The sequence below is a fragment of the Schistocerca gregaria genome, chromosome X, assembly GCF_023897955.1.
Source record: "Schistocerca gregaria isolate iqSchGreg1 chromosome X, iqSchGreg1.2, whole genome shotgun sequence".
NCBI lineage: Eukaryota > Metazoa > Arthropoda > Insecta > Orthoptera > Acrididae > Schistocerca > Schistocerca gregaria.
In genome coordinates this window covers 604,435,436-604,455,214 of record NC_064931.1, presented here as the reverse complement: position 1 = coordinate 604,455,214, position 19,779 = coordinate 604,435,436, and the positions used below count along the sequence as shown (strand labels likewise).

Genomic DNA, 19,779 nt, shown 5'->3' with positions numbered 1-19,779 from the left:
CTGTTAGGTACCTATTTGAACATTATACCTGTTTGTGTTAATTGTAGCTTTAGAGAAGTCAGTTTCGAAATATTCTGACTTTTCTCGGTTTTCAGGTATCTGGTTCATAAAAAATGCCGACTTGTTTAGGAGAACTTGGCAGACCTGATTATACTATTGAAGTGGTTCAATGAATACAATCGCAAGGGGCACCACCATATCAAACGCACGTACTGTGTTCATAATATCCTGTGGCTCACTATAACAAAAAATCTGTGCTCAGTGGTGCGAACGAAGCACAGGCCACAGCCGCCTACAAGATGGTAGCAGAAATATCTAGGAAACTACATTCCAATTTCCTCAACATCCATGTTCTGTAGAATCGTAGAACGACATTCGGAGCTCATACGTAGTGAGAAGTCTCGAAAATAAATCTTTGTTCCACGCCAGCTAACATGTGTTCCGAAAACATCGGTCATGCGAATAATTGAACTCGTGCTTTCCTCGCACGACATCTTGAAAGCCACGGATCAAGGTGCATTTTGTCTTGAATTCCAAAAGAGTGTTAGATGTGATTTAATTATATCTTTGTTACGGAAAATTAGTACACCTGGAAAGACGAAGTCGATCTTGATGCGATGCCGGAATATGCCACCTGGGGAATAGTAGATGTACTGACAAAGCTTTCAACGTCGTCCGCCAAAAGATAACCTAGTGGCATATCATCCAGAGCGCCATCTGTGTCTACCCTTTAACAGGGAGCGCTCACAGCCAGAAGGCTCAGTGTGGTGTCAATGTGTGAAGCAAGCAGGCAACCATGCCACGGAAACACACTCTTACTTCATACAGCCAACTGAGGGAGTTTGAAAGGGGTCAAATTGTGGCCTTCCGAATGGCGGGAAGGGCCTTTCGGATAATTGCCACACAAGATGGACGTGCTGCGTCAACTGTGGAACGATGCTGGTATCAGTGGTCAGGTGAACTTTCTCACAACCGTAGACGAGGTTCTGGACGTCCACGCAGCATGCACGCCTACTAGGACCGTCATGTTGTAAGAGCAGCAGTGGCAGATCCTACAGCTACCACAGCACTGGTAAGAGGGGCGGGGGGGGGGGGGGGTTGCGAGGGGGGGGGGGGGGGGGAGGGGTTGCAAGCCCAGACATGTCAACAAGAACTGTTGCCAACTGGTATAGCAGCGGAATTGCGGGCACGTCGCACACCTCTAGCCCGTCTTACACTCACTCCACAGCGTCGACGTGGACGGCGCGACTGGTTCCGTCATAGAATCAATCGGAAGAGGGAATGGTGCGTCGTAGTCTTCAGCGATGAAAGCAAATTCTGCCTGCACGCAAGTGATGGTCGTTTGCGCGAGCAGTTTCGTTGAGTGCATTCGTCCCGTCCAAGACACAATGGCCCCACTCCAGGTCTTATGGGCTGGGGTGCGATAAGCTACAACTCTCATACACAGTTGGTGGTTCTGGAGAGGACGCTAACCAGCGGTCGGAACGTGCAGAATATTTATAGAAACATTCTTTTGCCGTTCTTGCAACAGGAAGGTGATGTGTTGTTCCAACAGGATAATATTCGGCCACACGCTGCACGTGAAGCTCAACATGCTCCGCAAGATATGCATTAACTTCCCTAGCCAGGAGGGTCTCAGGACTTGTCTCCAATCGAGCACATGTGGTTGGTGGACGAGAAGTGACTCGTGCGACTCGTCAACCAACAGCTCTTACAGAACTACGTGAACAGGTCGAGCAGGCGTGGTATAACGTATCCCAGGACAGCATTCGCCATCTGTGCTATCGACTGGATCCCAGAGTCAGCGTCTGCACTGCCGCCCAGGGAGGCTACAGCACGTACTAATACGGCTGTTGCAACATGGTTCGATACCTGGTACCTCAGAACCGCTTGTGTTATTTATCTGTAAATGTAAACATTTCATGTACTCCACATGCAGTGTTGCAACAATAAATCTTGAGTGAACTGGAAATCTCTAAAATGATATACTAATTTTTTCCTGCGCAGGGTACTTTGTTGTTTTTTACAATGTTTCTACATAATTATATACAGGGTGTTACAAAAGGGTAACGCCAAACGTTCAGGAAACATTCCTCACACACAAATAAATAAAAGATGTTATGTGGACATGTGTCCGGAAACGCTTAATTTCCATGTTAGAGCTCATTTTAGTTTGGTCAGTATGTACTGTACACCGCCAGTTGGCCCAACTGAAGGAAGGTAATGTTGACTTCGGTGTTTGTGTTGACATGCGACTCATTGCTCTACAGTACTAGCATCAAGCACATCAGTACGTAGCATCAACAGGTTAGTGTTCATCACGAACGTGCTTTTGCAGTCAGTGCAATGTTAACAAATGGGGAGTTGGCAGATGCCCACTTGATGTATGCATTAGCACGGGGCAATAGCCGTGGCGCGGTACGTTTGTATCGAGACAGATTTCCAGAACGAAGGTGTCCCGACAGGAAGACGTTCGAAGCAATTGATCGGCGTCTTAGAGAGCACGGAACATTCCAGCCTGGGGAAGACCTAGAACGACGAGGACACTGCAATGGACGAGGCAATTCTTCGTGCAGTTGACGATAACCCTAATGTCAGCGTCAGAGAAGTTGCTGCTGTACAAGGTAACATTGACCACGTCACTGTATGGAGAGTGCTACGGGAGAACCAATTGTTTCCGTACCATGTACAGCGTGTGCACGCACTATCAGCAGCTGATTGGCCTTCACGGGTACACTTCTGCGAATGGTTCTTCCAACAATGTGTCAATCCTCATTTCGGTGCAAATGTTCTCTTTACGGGTGAGGCTTCATTCCAATGTGATCAAATTGCAAATTTTCACAATCAACATGTGTGGGCTGACGAGAATCCGCACGCAATTGTGCAATCACGTCAACAACACAGATTTTCTGTGAACGTTTGGGCAGGCATTGTTGGTGATGTCTTGATTGGGCCCCATGTTCTTCCACCTACGCTCAATGGACAACGTTATCATGATTTCATACGGGATACTCTACCTGTGCTGCCAGAACATGTGCCTTTACAAGTACGACACAACATGTGGTTCATGCACGATGGAGCTCCTGCACATTTCAATCGAAGTGTTCGTACGCTTCTCAACAACAGATTCGGTGACCGATGGATTGGTGGAGGCGGACCAATTCCATGGCCTCCACGCTCTCCTGACTCCAACCCTCTTGACTTTCATTTATGTGGGCATTTGAAAACTCTTGTCTACGCAACCCCGGTACCAAATGTAGAGACTCTTCGTGCTCGTATTGTGAAGGGATGTGATACAATACGCCATTCTCCAGGGCTGCATCAGCGCATCAGGGATTCCATGTGACGGAGGGTGTATGCATGTATCCTCGCTAAAGGAGGACATTTTGAACATATTATGTAACAAAGTGTTTGAAAGGCTGGTACGTTCTGTTGCTGTGTGTTTCCATTCCATGATTAATGTGATTTCAAGAGAAGTAATAAAATGAGCTCTAACATGGAAAGTAAGCGTTTCGGACACATGTCCACATAACATATTTTCTTTCTTTGTGTGTGAGGAATGTTTCCTGAAAGTTTGGCCTTAGCTTTTTGTAACACCCTGTATATTTAGATGATTATGCTCGGTGAAATTAGAGGAAAATCAGTGACATATTCTGTAGATGTGTCGAATGAAGCCCGCCCTCAGGTCTGCGTCCGGTAGCCCATAACGTCTGAGAGCCAGCTGGAAATGTTCCAAAGATTCCATCAAGAAGGAAACCTCTCATGGAGGTCAATTTACGCGTAAATGATAATTGCTCCCATCTCTCACTTAGAGGGCGGCTGCCTTTCTGCATACGGTAGCCGCTACTACAGCAATGAGAGAATATGTACCATGTGATCGCTACTGTAGCATAAGCCGAAGCTCGCTGCAGAAACGGCACACTTACAGAGCCACTGACTAACACGAGGGCTATTTATACTACAACAACAAAAATTGTGTATTTAGGGATAGTATTTGAAGGGAACGCGCATGTAGATGATTTTCTCTCCAGCAAAAAGAAAATACTAGAAAATACCAACATACTGGGTATCAGCAAACCGAAAGGTATGAAAAGAAATGAACATAGAAGACAACTTCAAAACTAATTTAACACACTAATTTTTGTTCTTGTTTCATTACTTATTTTCATCTCATATTCTTCTTGACTAACTGTGATTTTTAAGTTCTTTTGTTAGGTTATATTGTCTCTCACACTATAATTACTGTTGCGTAATTAGACCTAATAATTAATAAAATACTATTATGTACGCAGTATTCAATGTATTGTATTGCTTCCTTTAAACAAACAGGGTGCGAATTAGACAATTTCGTTTATTTACAACTACAGCTGATATCAATTTTAAGACACTATATAGCATTTCTTCATACACAGCAACTCTTTCACTGGCAGGAAGAAAGTCTAGGTTTCAATCGCACCGTCTTGGACTGCTGTTGAAAAATGATGGTAGATGGGATAATTGATCAGAGGCATCTGCATATTCTACGCCTATTCGAGGATCGCCTGCAAATCTGTACCACCACATTCATATTCTTAAATGGTTCAAATGGCTCTGAGCACTATGCGACTTAACTTCTGAGGTCATCAGTCGCCTAGAACTTGGAACTAATTAAACCTAACTAAGGTTTGAAGCTCCTTTTCTCGTTCTTCCGTGTTTGCGATTTTAAAACTGGGTTATTTTGGAAATCAGCCTTATGAAAACACAATTACTTTATTTTTGTATTTCCCCAGACATGTTTCGACACCAATGTGTCATCTTCTGTGGGTTAAATTTTTATTTCCTGTAAAGTACAACATCACATTTGTAAACCTACCTACTGTAGGCTTATTATTACAAATGTGATGTTGTACTTTACAGGAAATAAAAATTTGACCCACAGAAGATGACACATTGGTGTCGAAACATGTCTGGGGGAATATAAAAATAAACTAATTGTGTTTGCATAAGGCCGATTTCCGAAACAACCCAGTTTTTATTTGTTTAAATTTAAGAACATGCTGCCGTTGAGTGCTTTAGCAGAATGAGCCGTACACTATTTTAACAATTATTATAGTGCGCAACGTGCTGCTAAGAAGAGCTGATGCCTTAGAAAAGTGAAGCCGACGCACTACTTGCCGAATTTCAAAAGGCAGGCTACTTAACAATCAAAGCTGTTCGGAGCCCAGTTTATGTCACCAGCAGAGTGAATGAAATTCAAATTAGCATTATAGACTAAGTCATATTCAGCCGTAAGCTTAATTATAATTAATTTATCAGCCTGTAATAGCAATTACACTACAATAATCCCCATGTGAATATTGTTGCAGCTTAGAGCGCCGTCAGTAAGAAACCATCAGGAACTACATGAAGAGCAAACTGCGACACCGGCAAAGTGCTACTTAGAAACTTCGCCTCTCGAACAGCTTGGTGACCCTCTTATTGTTTTTTCGTTTCTCTCTGTCCTAAGAATACTAAAGATTCAAAAGCTCATTCATCAGGCGCTTTCCGCTTAACGACAGTGGTAATATTTTAATCATTACATGTACATGATACAAAATACTTTCTGCCCCTTTGATTATTAGAGACTCATTCACATATTCTAGTCAATACTGTGTTTTGTTTTATTTTTACATTTTCTGGCGAGAATTGCTGCTTCTTTCATGTTCTGATACACTGGAATCGAACTTGCACTGCACACATTCACTGGTTTTATTTCTTGACAGGCTTTGCAGCCAAACTTGCTTTTTTTGAAACTTCTATTTTATTTGCATCTTACAAAATATTACTGTGGATGTCGCATTTAGTGTTTTCGTCTTTTTTTGTATTCCTCTATTTTGTGGGTAGTGACTGAAAGCATCCTTACGAAAAACTGTTGTAAGCGTATGATAATGAAGTGAGCAAAATACGTTCTCCATTCATAATGTTTACAGTATAAAGACAAGTAAGGTTAAACATGAATAATAAGTGAATTAAGTTATGTGACTGAACTTTACATTTTGCTGTATACTTAAGACATAAAAACAAAAAACAAAATAGTTTGTGAAGACGAGAAGCACTAAAAAAAAAAGCTCTTGTTCGTAATTTACGGTGTGCTGATTGCATTCGGTGTCTCCAAATATTATTCGTAACTCTCCTAGTTACAGAAATGGTTATATACTCATTTTCCTGTTCTTTCGCTAGTGCAACCCACAGGGAACTCGGCAGCTGCCTGTGTTGCGCCTTTGAAGCATAGGCTGTGCCCCTCAAGTGGAATACAGTATACGCTCATCACAAGAAAGATACGGGCAGTGGAAACGTGTTCTTCCTGCCAACAATGTTATTGATACTTGGCAGCATTGCAGAATATAGTTGGAAGCCCTGTAACTGGTGACACACTTTCTGCCGTAGTGCAAAATAATCCTACAGAATTTACTTGATATTTTCTAGTTAATTCAACTGACATTCTGAACAGTTCTCACTGAAGGTGTGACAATCTGTTGGTAGTTTTAAGTTTTTTTAGTGCAAAAAGGTCGTACCGTGGTGAAGCTAAAACTAATTCTTTACTTAGCAAATTACCTGTCTACTCTAACAATGAGAGAGGGGGGTGGGAATGAGAGAAAAATAGTGGCTCCCTAGCTCAGTGGTAACGTGGCATTAGGTAAAGTATCTAATGAAGATGGAGACACAGTACACTTCGTCAACTTTTTATCTCCTCTCTGACTGACCTACAAGCAGCGAGATCCAAAATTACGAAGGAAATCTTAAGACAGCTTCTCTAACATAAGTTTTTTCCTAACCTCAATTCAGTGCTCTTCTGCCATGCTTACGCGGCATGGCTACGGGAAGGTTCTGGTTGAGAGACATGAAAAATGGGTGAAGTTTAGAATTTTTCTTTCATACGACGATTGTTTTCATTAAAATGAAGGTTTTACCACTTTATTATACATACATTCAAGTATGAAAAAATATTTTTTTTATCTCAGAATGAATTTGGGGACCATAGTGATGGGGTTTGAAAAATACCTCGAAACAGAAAAATGGTAGCTATTTGAAAAAAATGTCACTTCCTTGGCGTGTTTTTCTAGGTTCTAAACTTAATTATCCTTCATTATGAAAATTCAAATGAATTGGTTAACCTGTAGAACCTCCAGAACGCTTTGCACGTTGAAAAATGTTGTTTCGAGAAAACGAGATTAACGATTGGAGTAACAAAACAAACGTTGTTTCAAAACTTACGGGTAATTTGCGATGTTATGATCATTGAGGCGTCCTTTCTCTTCCTCAAACATGCTTTGGTTCTGAATTTCGTGCTGTATTTGTCACTATGGGCTCTTTTAACAAACTGAGTCATTTCTCGCTCTGTTGTGTTTACGCGTTTCCTGTCAGGTATCTCCACGAAATCTGTCCCTATGACAGTTCCGAACAGGTTCATGATCTTCGGAATAGATGAATAAACATAGTTGAATATACCTGCAGTTACATGTGCAGCTATTTCAACAGTTTTTGCTCTACAATGAGGATGTTTCCCTACGCGTTTCCAAATGCACGCGTTGAAGCTCACGTTGTTATTTTGCGTATTGGCACCGGTGCATATTTCAAGCAAATCTACATTAGACAGAAATTCGTATAATGGTCTAAGCTTTTCGTGAACTAATTCATCAAGCGCCTACAGCTGCCTAAATTCGCAGTTCCATTCAACACACTGTAACTTCTAAAATACTGGGTGTTTCAGAAAGGATGACTCGATTTCAAAACTTCATATTTACTGATAAAAACATATTACAAACATGAGATGAACTGCAAAATACTCAAAACATCTTAAAGTTTTAGCTATGCTATTACAAATGCTGTGAGTCCACCAGCAGCAACACGAACAACATCTATGCAATAGCTAAATGCCGGCTGGAGTGGCCGAGCGGTTCTAGGCGCTACAGGCTGGAACCGCGCGACCGCTACGGTCGCAGGTTCGAATCCTGCCTCGGGCATGGATGTGTGTGATGTCCTTAGGTTAGTTAGGTTTAAGTAGTTCTAAGTTCTAGGGGACTGATGACCACAGTAGTTAAGTCCCATAGTGCTCAGAGTAATTTGAATCGTTTGATAGCTAAATTTGTCATGAACTTTACACAATGCATCTGCTTTTACAGAAGTTATGGTGGCTGTTATTCTGTTCTTCACTTCTTCTATACCACGTGGTAAACGAGAGAGGAACTCACTTTGCTTCACATGTCCCCACAAGAAAAAAACGCATGAAGTCGTGTCTGGCAATCTTGGAGGTTAAGAATTCAGGGCAATGTCTCTGTGTCCCATGAGCTCTATCCAGCATTGAAGCAGAGTGTCATTGAGAAACTGACGTACGTTATTGTGCCAGTGTGATGTACCTCCAGCCCGTTGGAAGGTGAAGTCATCGGAATCCTTCTGAAGTGATGGACAAAGCATTTGAAGATATCTCAACGCTGGACAGAGTGCACGGGACCCCGAGACATGACCCTCAGCGGCTTTTTCTCGTGAGAATAAGTGAATGAAAGCGTTTTCACCTCCCCTTTACCTCGTGACATAGAAGAAGTGAAGAACAGAATAACATGCGCCGTAACTTCTGTAAAAGCAGATATATTGTGTAAAGTTTATGACGAATTTAGCTATCGTGTAGATGTTGTCAATATTGGTGCTGGTGGACTCATAGAGCATTTGTGAGAGTATAGCTAAAACTTCAAGATTTTGTGAGTATTTAGCAACTTATCCCATGTTTTTAGTATGTTTTTATCAATAAAGATGCTGTTTTGAAATCAAATCATTCTTTATTAAACACACAGTATTTTCACAATCAAAAAATCCTTTTGCAGGCATAATTTATATACTTCAGGGGTGCAGATTATGTTGGCCTCGACCCGAAGCTTCCGTTTAAGTCCTGCCCCGCTTGGTAGATCGTACCGAGACTCGAGGTCTGTTCCCACTTCAGCAGAGGGCATGCGGAGCACAGCGCCATTATGAGTCGATGAGTGATCGAGCGGAGCAGTATGCCTGCGAAGCAATCCAAACTTGAAGACAGTCCGGGCCATGGGCAGCAGCGAACTGTCAACGCGTCAGATGCAGCGCCGGATGCATGGAGGGCACACTGTCTGCTCTGTGTGTTCTGGAATGGATGGCTCCCGAGTTATCGTGGTACAGCTGAGCCGCCGTGTCCAGGAGCATGTCGACTGGGGAGACAAGTCTAGGTTGGGGGCGGCCTTATGTCGCAGGTGCTGGTTGTCTTGCTGTCCGGCAGTACATTGGATAGCAGCAGGACCGCAGGATCTTGGAGCATGCACCTCGGAGAAGATTGGCGGTTGGCTGCTGACAATTTGTGGTAGACGCATTGTTAGATTTACGAACGATGGCGGTCGGGTTTAAGCTTGTTCTGCACAACTACGCCACGCATTCTCCGACAGCCAGTGAGCGTTCGATAGTGTTCTCACACTCTGTTCTGAATATCGTTCCCATTGAGAGCATTAAACGTGAGCGTAGCGAGTTATTTAGTGAGTTCTTATTCAATTTGTTGTGTGTCGCCATCGCTGATCGTGGTGGTATGAGGCAAATTCTACCTACGTAAGCTCGCGAGAGACATAATTTGCAGGATATACGCTTTCATCGAGTGCAAAGCATGTGCATTTGCGTGCCATAACTGTGGCTTGGGAACGACAAGGGTGCAATGCCTCAGCCTGCGCAAACCGCCATCGATCGTGAATCGTATCATGGAGAAGGGAGCGAGCTGGTGGTTGCGGTGACGCGGAAGGAGTCTGTTGTAGAGCAGCAGAGGAGTTTTTTAAGGAGCAGCGGTGCAGCCTGGTCTGGAAACGTACGTCGGCGGAGCTGAGAGGCAGCAGGCTTCAATTTCCGATTGGTCCGCTGTCATACACGAGACTGAGTGCTGCTGCCGCGCTCGTCCGCTCATCGACTTGCGGTGACGCTGTCTAGATGTTCTCATTACTGGTGTTGGTGGACTCATAGAGCATTTGTGAGAGCATAGCTAAAACTTCAAGATTTTGTGAGTATTTAGCGACTCATCCCATGTTTGTACTGTTTTTATGAATAAATATGCTGTTTTGAAATCAAGTCATTCTTTTTGAAACACCCTGTACTTTCACAATCAAAAAATCCTTTTGCAGGCATACTCTATATATTTCAGGGGTGCAAGTTATGTTGGTCTCGACCCGAAGCTTCACTTTATCTCCTGCCCCGCTTGGTAAATGTTACCGAGACTCGAGGTCTGTTCCAACTTCACCAGATGGCATGCGGAGCCTCTACCACTTTGATGCCCCACACACCGCATTCTGTGGCAGGAAGAGACCACTAGTCTCGGTGTCAGCTACCGAGCGCCGAGCGGGTAGGGACTTTACCTGTGCCACATACTCATGGCCTCCTCTGTACATCTGAAGAAATCGCACAATTTCACATTTCCTAATACTTGTATTTTTCTGCTTCTAACAATTTTTAGGAATACTCGTTTCGATTGTGTAAATACGTGACACTAAATAAGTTATTCAATCTGTTTCTTTTTGCATCTACTCCCATTGTCAGATTTCCATACTTTCGTGGTAGTCCTGAAATGCTACTGGACTAAGGCACAGGACAGCGCACAGACATACACTGAGATGACAAAAGTCATGCGATGTCTCCTAACGCCGTGTCGGAGCTGCTTTTGCCCAGTGTAGTGCAGTAACTCGACGTGCTATGGACTCAACAAGTCGTTGGAAGTCCGCTGCAGAAATACTGAGGCATGCTGCCTCTAAGCGGTCCGTGGTTGTGAAAGTGTTGGCGGTGCAGGATTTTGTGCACGAACTGATCTCTCGATTATGTTCCATAAATATTCGATAGGATTCATGTCGGACGATCTGAGTGGCCAAACCATTCTCTCCAATTTTCCAGATGTTCTTCAAACCAGTCGCAAACAATTGTAGCCGATGACATTGTGCACACTCATCCATAAAATTCCACCAATATTTGGGAATATGATTTCCATGGATAGCTGCAAATGGTCTCCAAGTAGCCAAACTTCCACAGGACCCAGTGAATGCCATGTAAACATAAGGCACACCGCCATGGAGCCACCAGCGTCTTGCACAGTGCCTTGTTGACAATTTGGGTTAATGACTTTGTGAGGTGTGCGCTACACTCAAGCCCTACCATCAGTTCTTACCAACTGAAATCTGGACTCATCAGACCAGGCCATGGTTTCCCACCCTAGGGTCAACTGATAGGGTCACGAGCCCAGGCGATTCACTGCAGGTGCAGGAAAGGCACTCGCGTCAATCAGCTGTTTCCACAGCCCATTAACTCCACTGTTCTAATGCATACGCTAATCATACATACCACTTTGATTCCTGGAGTTATGAATTGCATTGACTAAACTATATTCAAGTATTTCTGGAAAATTAGTACTGTGGAGAGAGTTATTCTGCAAGTTTGTGCATTTCACAGCATCAGGAAATTATATTGGTTGTCTTACTACTGTCTTGAAATTAATCATTAATTCTTTTTTAAGTTCACAACATTAAGCACTTTTTTGCTGGTTTAGACTACAGATGAATATTTTCAGGTGTTTATAAACACTTTTATTTGTAAATTCTGCTGTCCACTAAGAAACTATTAAAAACCGAATCATTAAAAAATATTAAAAGTATTCATAATGTGGGGGCTACCTATCATTATCCCACTACATGCATGTAACGTAAATTTCCAATTTCCCTGGTCTGTTTTGTTACTCTTTGTTTCTACTTTATTCTAATTATTTCTTTGGTTTCTGCTAGACTGCTTCTAGGGAATGTTATTTTTCTTTATGATTTTATATATAGTTTTGCAGTACAGCTTCTAACATGGTTTCATCCCGTAATAAATCAACTTTCGTTATGTACAGTCTTAATAAGTTTTAGAACTTGTATATGATTATACTTTAGAATAAAATATACTTGTCCATTCGCTCCACATATATTGTGTACATCTGTCCAGTCTACATTTTACCAGTAATTCTTAATCTGAATGGACCTTTAGCACGATGCTAGAATTGTTATGACTTTGACAATTTTCATGAAAATACTGTCTGCGTTAAAATCACAGGAAAATTGCCAAGATATTCATCACAGTAAGTGTTCCCAGCAGAAACTGAGACATACATTAATCTTCCAGGGAATGTTACTATTTACAGGAGGAAAATAAAAGGAAATTTCCAAATTAAATCATTTCTGTAGAAGTCATAGACCTTGATCAATCCCGTCAAAGATTCAAAATATTATAAACTATTATTAAAACCATCCAAATCAAAATAACTGAATAATATACCTAATATACTGTCTCTATTACGAGCTATTACTGTTGTTCCAAAAGCCAGTATGTCTAAAACAATACGAGATATTACACTGAAGCGCCAAAGAAACTGGAATAGGCATGAGAATTCAAATACAGAGATATGTAAACAAACAGAATACGGCGTTGCGGTCGGTAACGCCTACATAAGGCAAGAAGTGTCTGGCGCAGTTGTTAAAGATCGGATACTGCTGCTACAATGGCAGGTTGTCGACATTTGAGTTTGGATGTGGTATTATAGTCGGCACGCGAACAATGGGGCACAGCGTCTCCGAAATAGCGATGATGTGGGGATTTTCCCAAACGACCATTTCACGAGTGTACCGTGAATATCCGGAATCAGGTAAAACACCAAATCACCGACATAGCTGCGGCCAGAGAAAGATCCTGCGAGAACGGCACTAACGACGACTGAAAGGAATCGTTCAACTTGACAATTGTGCAACCCTTGCGCAAACTGCTGCAGATTTCAATGCTGGGCCGTCAACAAGTATCAGCGAGCAAAGTATTCAACGAAGGTCCACTCGTGTACCCTTGACGACTGCACCACAAAAAGCTTTACGCCTCGGCTGCGCACGTCCACACCGACATTGGACGCTGGTGACTGGAAACACATTGTCTGGTCGGACGAGTCTCGTTTCAAATTGTATCGAGGGGATGGACATGTACGGATATGGGTACAATCTCATGAATCCATGGAACCTGCATGTCAGCAGGGGACTGTTCGAATTGGTGGAGGCTCTGTAATAGTGTGGAGTGTGTGCACTTGGAGTGATATGAACCCCTGATGTGTCTAGATGTGACTCTGACAGGTGTCACGTACGTAAGCATCCTATCTGATCACCTGCATAGATTCATGTCCACTGTGCATTCCGACGGACTTGGGCAATGCCAACAGAAGAATGCGACATCCTACACTCTCAGAATTGCTACAGAGTGGCTCCAGGAACACTCTTCTGAGTTTAAGCACTTTCACTGGGATGCTTTGCAACGTGCTGTTCAGAATCGCTCTCCATTCTCTCGTAGTCTTACGGATTTCTGGTGCAGTTCCCTCCAGCACTACTTCAGATTAGCCAAGTCCATGCCACGTCGTGTTGCGGCACTTCTGCATGCTCGCGGGGGCCCTACACAATGTTTTCAGTGTATTATTCAACAACAATCAAATGAGTGGAATGTGGAAGAAGTATATTAACAATATTGTGTAAGAAATGGAAAATATCAAACAATACATTGGGGAGGACAGCCTAAAAATTCAAATACAAATGGACTTCAGTTATGGAGAGACGATATCTCAGCTGCCTTCACTAGAGATCAGATTTAATGGAAATACTGACATTATCTTTCTTTAATGTGATGGGGTAACATATAATTTATGCAGTGCAGATTTTTTTCTCATTCTATTAAGGAAGGTAGATTGTACAAAGCTAGGAATGGCGTCACATATTAGCTGTACAGTTGATAAGATGCAAGGGACACTATGCACACTATGCATACGAAAATGAAGGAAGATTCCAGTATGTCATGAGAGATGTGGCATAAACTCAGAAATGGAGGGTAAGGAAAGAAACTGGTTACAGACTAGTTTAGGAACCATCCTAGCATTCACCAAGAATGATTAGGGCAACCACACAAAACCTCAATGCGGACAGCAATGTGCGTTTTGATCCCTGCTGCTATCAAATGTGAGTCCATTGTCTTAAATGCAATGTCACCTCACTCAGTGACTTTCAGTGACGGCAGAGTTTTGGAGAGCAGATAACTGCAGCAAATGCTTTGAAACTTGCCTCTTTGTTGGCTATAATAAGAAGAAGGAAGTTTGAAACAATAACAACATACATAACTTAGCACAAAATATAATTGGTGAAGTATAGTATCAAAAATTTATCTTCAGTATCACATTTCCTGAACAGTGACGACAACTGGTGCAAAAACTTTTAGAGCTCAACTGTGCCAAAGTCATATCAGAACTCAGTCACCACCTTGAACCACTTGGTTTCAAGAATTCAGACTGGCACAGAATGCACATACACAGACAACTGATCCTCTTCACCTTCCTGATTATCACAAGGACATGTTTTCTCAATGAAAATATTCCCAAGTCCATACTGTTCGCATCAGTAATCATTAAATGAGACAAATTTTATTCTGATGACACCTTGTAATTTGTATCAGCTAAGCTTTATATCTGCCAGAATCCTGAAAATTGTATTCATCAAACAAAGAAATCTTTATTGCTAATGATCCATGTCAAAATACCTAATTCACAGTGCTATCACTGCTGACACATAGTTTACTGAGAATGCACATAAACATCAATAGTTGGCCTCATCTGCCCAACAGTCTGATTTGAACATCATCAAGGAACTACAGTCAGCTTTAGTGATAGAAAATTCAGTATATTAGCTGTTCTATAATCCCTGATAGAACTAGGCATTACACTGTGCAAGACATAGCACAAAATTTCTATAGTAAAACTTCAATAACTGAATGCATTTTTACAAAAAAAAAAAAGGTTAATTAACTATTCAACGACTTCCAGAATCGAGTCATAATCTTAATAACAGATTTATATTTTGAGCAAATATCAGATCATCTACGTCATAATAAACCCATGTATGTCCCAGTGTACTGCATATTAGTGAGCACATTTGCTGAAATACCATGTACATCATAAACAATCCCACGGTGAATGTCAAGGAAAGAACTACAATCTGAGCAGAGTCTCCACATAAAAGCAACTTCTTAAAATATGTAAGTAATGTCCACCCTCATGGGACTACTTATACTGGCATTCATACATAATGAACAAAATCACTTTATGTGTTGAGAGTGTGTGTGTGTGTGTGTGTGTGTGTGTGTGTGTGTGTGTGTGCGTAATTGTTTCTAAATTGGTTTTGTAGGTTAGGGGCGAGGGGTGGGTTCACACAAATGATTTAAAGGACCTAATAAGAAATAATTTTAGTTGTAGAAAAGGCAGAAACGAAAATATTTACATTAATTTTGGCAGGAGAATAAATAAAGCAGTCACTGAATTGTGTTACAGAATGACATTACTAAATACATTAGAAGATAATATGAAAAATAGTAATTTTATGGTTGCACAACTGTAAAATAAGAGTAAAAGTACATCTTAAACAGTAGAACCAATAACTGCAACATAAATGAGAGTCAGACAGATGATTCATCCATCTTTCTTTTAAGATACACAGAAAAGCTGCACAGTTTTAGTTTGGCAGAATAAATAAACTGTAATTTAAGAAATAGATCATAATGACGGTAACCATGTGATGAATTTGCCAATGCTTAAAGTGCATCACCTGAGAAAACAGTAATAAATTTAAGTATCTCATCTGTCCATGTTACCCAGTCACTTGCATCCTACTCCCAGAAATACAAACTACTATGAGAGGAGGAATGATACTTAATGTGTGTCACTACCCCTTGCTGCGCCAAAAACTAAATAAATAAACAAACAAATGTTACACAGATTTTGCCTGTGACACTATGCGAGTAGATAAGTAATGTGAATGCCAAATGTTGTTATTAGTACCTAGAAATACTCACATGTCCTTGAGAGCTTTAGTGTGAAGAAATATTCAGCAGAATTGGTGAATATAATTATTAATAACTGACATCCATAACAAGGGTTTATGTTTTGTTTGCTTTCTGTGTTATATAAACTGATGTGATTGTGTTCTGATTTATGGCTATTTTCAAAGTATACTCTACTTGATTTTATGAAAACTATTCACAATGTCTTTATTTATAATATAACTGAAATCAAGAAGTTTACTACTATGGAACAGAACTTCACTTCTTGTACAATACCCTCCTCATGATGAGGTATTGCCATCTACCCTCGTTTCTATGAAGAATTCAGTTGCCTCAATGAAATAACACACAGCTCTAATTCGTTACAAAACCAAACAAGAATTCACATCATTGTTCCCTCCAGAAGGTTATTTTGTTGTGCATGAATATTATATTTAAATGTTTATATTTGTCCATTTCTCTATTTTAGAATCTTCAAAGTGGTTTTCTAGTTGTGCACATCTTTAGTGAATAGAAATTCATTCTTTCAGGATTTTTCCTCAGTGTTTAACATTACTTTCACCATTGCCATTTTTCCATTAACGTCAAGTGAAGTGATTCACAATTGGTGAAGCTACAAGCATATAACTTTCAAGAGTCACAGAGTCATGCCTTGTAAAGTAATACGATGTTCAGACAAACTACAGGCATTTAGTGGCTTATCATTTATTTGTAGGAATGTTATACACAGTGATTCAAACTGAATATACGGGTTTAAGGCTTAGTAGCATTTATTACATTCAACTAATTATTATAAATAACACATCAAATGAAAGAGCAACTTAAACAGATTTGTTTGTATACCCATGCGCAAAGGGAAGAGTATGGAACGACCAAGAATGAATGAAAAACATCTTGAACGAGTGAGAGTCTATCGCATGTAGTCCCAAGAAATGCGTTCGTCCTTGTCGTTCGCAGTAGTTACAAGCTCTGAAGCATACATACTACAGTTTACGTGCTAGCTTCGCAAACTGCGTGAGATGAAGATTTTCTGGGTCGTGTCGTCTTCAGTGGTGAATCGACATTTCACCTAAATGGAAATGTGAACACACGTAATGTTTGTATCCGGGGGTAAGCAAATCCCGACGAGACGGCACAGTTGCAACGAGACTCCTCTCGACTTTTTCGGTGAAGCAATCGTAACTGCTGTTTCTCGGCAGCAAAATTGTCAACCATCTCACTGCCATAACTCAGCATGCGACTGGTCAAACGACGTTGTACCCGACCGCTGGATTGGCCGCAAGGGGTTGGGTGACAGAGCTAGTTTTATATGATCTTCATGTTCACACACGCTCTGACCCCATGTGATTTTTGTGTTTGAGGGTTCATAAAGGATAATGTGTATACCTCTCCGCTACCAGGTGATCTATCCGACTACAGAAACAGCACAGTTGCGATAATTTACTATACACATAGTGATCAAGGTTTCGGAAAAACTCGTCTATCGACTCGATGTGTGACGATGGCCCTCACATTGAACACTTTTGAGAAAAACTGTCATAGTTGCTATTTTATTTGACGTATTATTTATTTATAATTATTATTTAAATGTAATAACTGCTACAAAGCCTTAAAACCCGTATATTCATTTTGAAACACCCTCTATCCTATTGTAAAACTACTTAGCAAATAGTACCTTGAAGCTAATGTACTGATATTTGTTGATGTTATTCAGATGCTTATCTCATGAACCTTTTGAACTTAGTAGTTTTAGATGTTATCCTTTCACGTTAATAAAAATAAGTTGACATTCCAAAAAATTTAAAACTGATTTTCGACACTAAGCCAGATCTTCTGTAACTTTAGCTATCTTAAACATTGTGATGAAATTTGAGTTCACTTTTACTTTTAGTTACTCTTCAATTTTTAATTTTTGCATTCTCTATGGCATGTGCTTGAGCCATTTTTCTTCTCATTTAGTTAATGTTCACGGCTTCATAACTGTTTAAGGTCAAGCACTGGAACTTGTTTTCCAGTGAAATGCTGTTCAGTACTTCAGCACGGCCTGATAGGATACTCATTAGTTTAAAATTAGTTACAAAATATTTCATATACAACTCTACAATTAGTGTAAAGAATAAAAACATTGCCAGATTTACAAGGCATGCAAAACTTCCTAATCCTAATATCTGTCTTTTATGCATTCTGCTCCTATACTAAACTTGCACTAAATGAATGATTTCAAACTTTTGGTATGTGAATAAATAACTAACGTACTAGAGGAGAAGAATACATGAAATTCTGCCAATAAAACTAAGAATAATGGATTTAAGTAAGATACTGTTGACCAGTGTAGGCATTCAACAGAAGGTGGTTTGAGGAATTAACTGATCTGTACCTCAGGAGGGTAATTATAACTGAACAATATACAGTCAGTGCACAGCTTCGAAAATGTAGCAGCATGAGCAATAAACGTTATCATTCCCCTGCTTCATTAATTATCTACTAGCAATTCTTGGGGACTATAGTCAAAAGTTAGGTAAACTAAATGCATTAGCGGAATGAAAGCAATAAGATAGTAAACTTACTTAGGATTCTGGTGTCCTGATTTCACACGGAACTTGGTGCTATCTATGAGCTTATCTCTCCAATCATTTACATAATTAAATTGTGGAGCAGCAGTGTTATCTGCAGCTGGAGCATCACTAAAACACAAACATGAAACCTGTTAAACATTCGAGGTGAGGTATGGGCTCTCAGGCAAGTACTGAATTGAAAAAAACTAATAAAAACTACAGAAACACTAAAAAGAATTGCAGATGCTCCACACTTTCTCCAAGACTCATTCATCATCTAGAATCACAATAATTAAAGTCAAACAGTAGTGACTGAATTTGTGACCATTTTCAGAGCCTGTGCCAAACACAACACAAGCTGTTAAATTTGCCGTGACATAATGTACGTAATTTTCCTATAAATCGAATTTTACATATTTCTTCAAATTAGGCGTAAATCCATAGTCAAAAATTTTTATAGTTCCATTCCATACTTGTAATCAGTCAAAAGTTAGACATTCCTAACTTTTTTGCTAGTTTATTTACCATTTATTTTTGTATTTGCCGTAGTAACGTCAACATAAAACGCCTGATTTCTTCAATCAAATGTTAATATTTATGTTATAAAGATATGAGTAAAGATGATATTTATACATCCATCTGCCTTGAACAACATGGTATATGCCTTTATGAGCTAACGAATCCCACTGCTCAAATATTCCCTCTATACATCGTGGTAGTGAATTATGAGGTTTCTAATTCTTCTCTTTTCATATTTTTTGTGATCTGGTCTTTACAGATGTTTTTTTAGTTCGTTGTCCTCACAAGTTAACAACTGTCTTGATAGTTGGTGGCACCTTTGTAGCAACACACAAGTGAAGTTATTTGTGATGGGACCAATGACCTCTCTGTTTCGTCCCCTCTTCCAAATCAACCAACCAACCAGTTGTTTGTGAGATAAAGACCCAGCCCTTCATTTCTCCGTTATCTATCATTTATCAAGTGCTTATAAATCCTTTATTTCCCACAAATTTCTTGAAAACTCTCCATCTGCACAATATCCAGTCCCATCACCATACACTATATGGATACATGACAATTACTTGTGAACACCATACAGCAAAACAATAACATTTACATGTTTAATAGGTAGTTATTATTCCATGCATATACTGGCAACTCCAGTTTTCTTTGTGTCAATACAAAAAGTACTATTCATTCCACATTGCCATTTAACACCTATACAGTTTTCTGACATTTCCTTCTCTTCCTATCCTCAAACTTTAATGAGGTATCTGCAGAAAGGTCTTTCCCTCTGAGAATATTTCTAATGTGAAAAATGGCGAACTGCACCATGGTT

General features: G+C 40.4%; 1 protein-coding gene across 3 annotated transcripts in view; it reads right to left on the bottom strand.

The window, feature by feature from the left end:
• Positions 1-19,779, bottom strand: part of LOC126297539 (transmembrane protein 43 homolog) — a 255,443-nt gene that overhangs the window by 66,813 nt on the left and 168,851 nt on the right. For all 3 annotated transcript variants that reach the window (XM_049988451.1, XM_049988452.1, XM_049988453.1), the window contains exon 4: positions 18,453-18,569. In XM_049988451.1, coding sequence (XP_049844408.1) covers positions 18,453-18,569 — 117 coding nt within the window. The remainder of the gene's footprint in view (positions 1-18,452; positions 18,570-19,779) is intronic.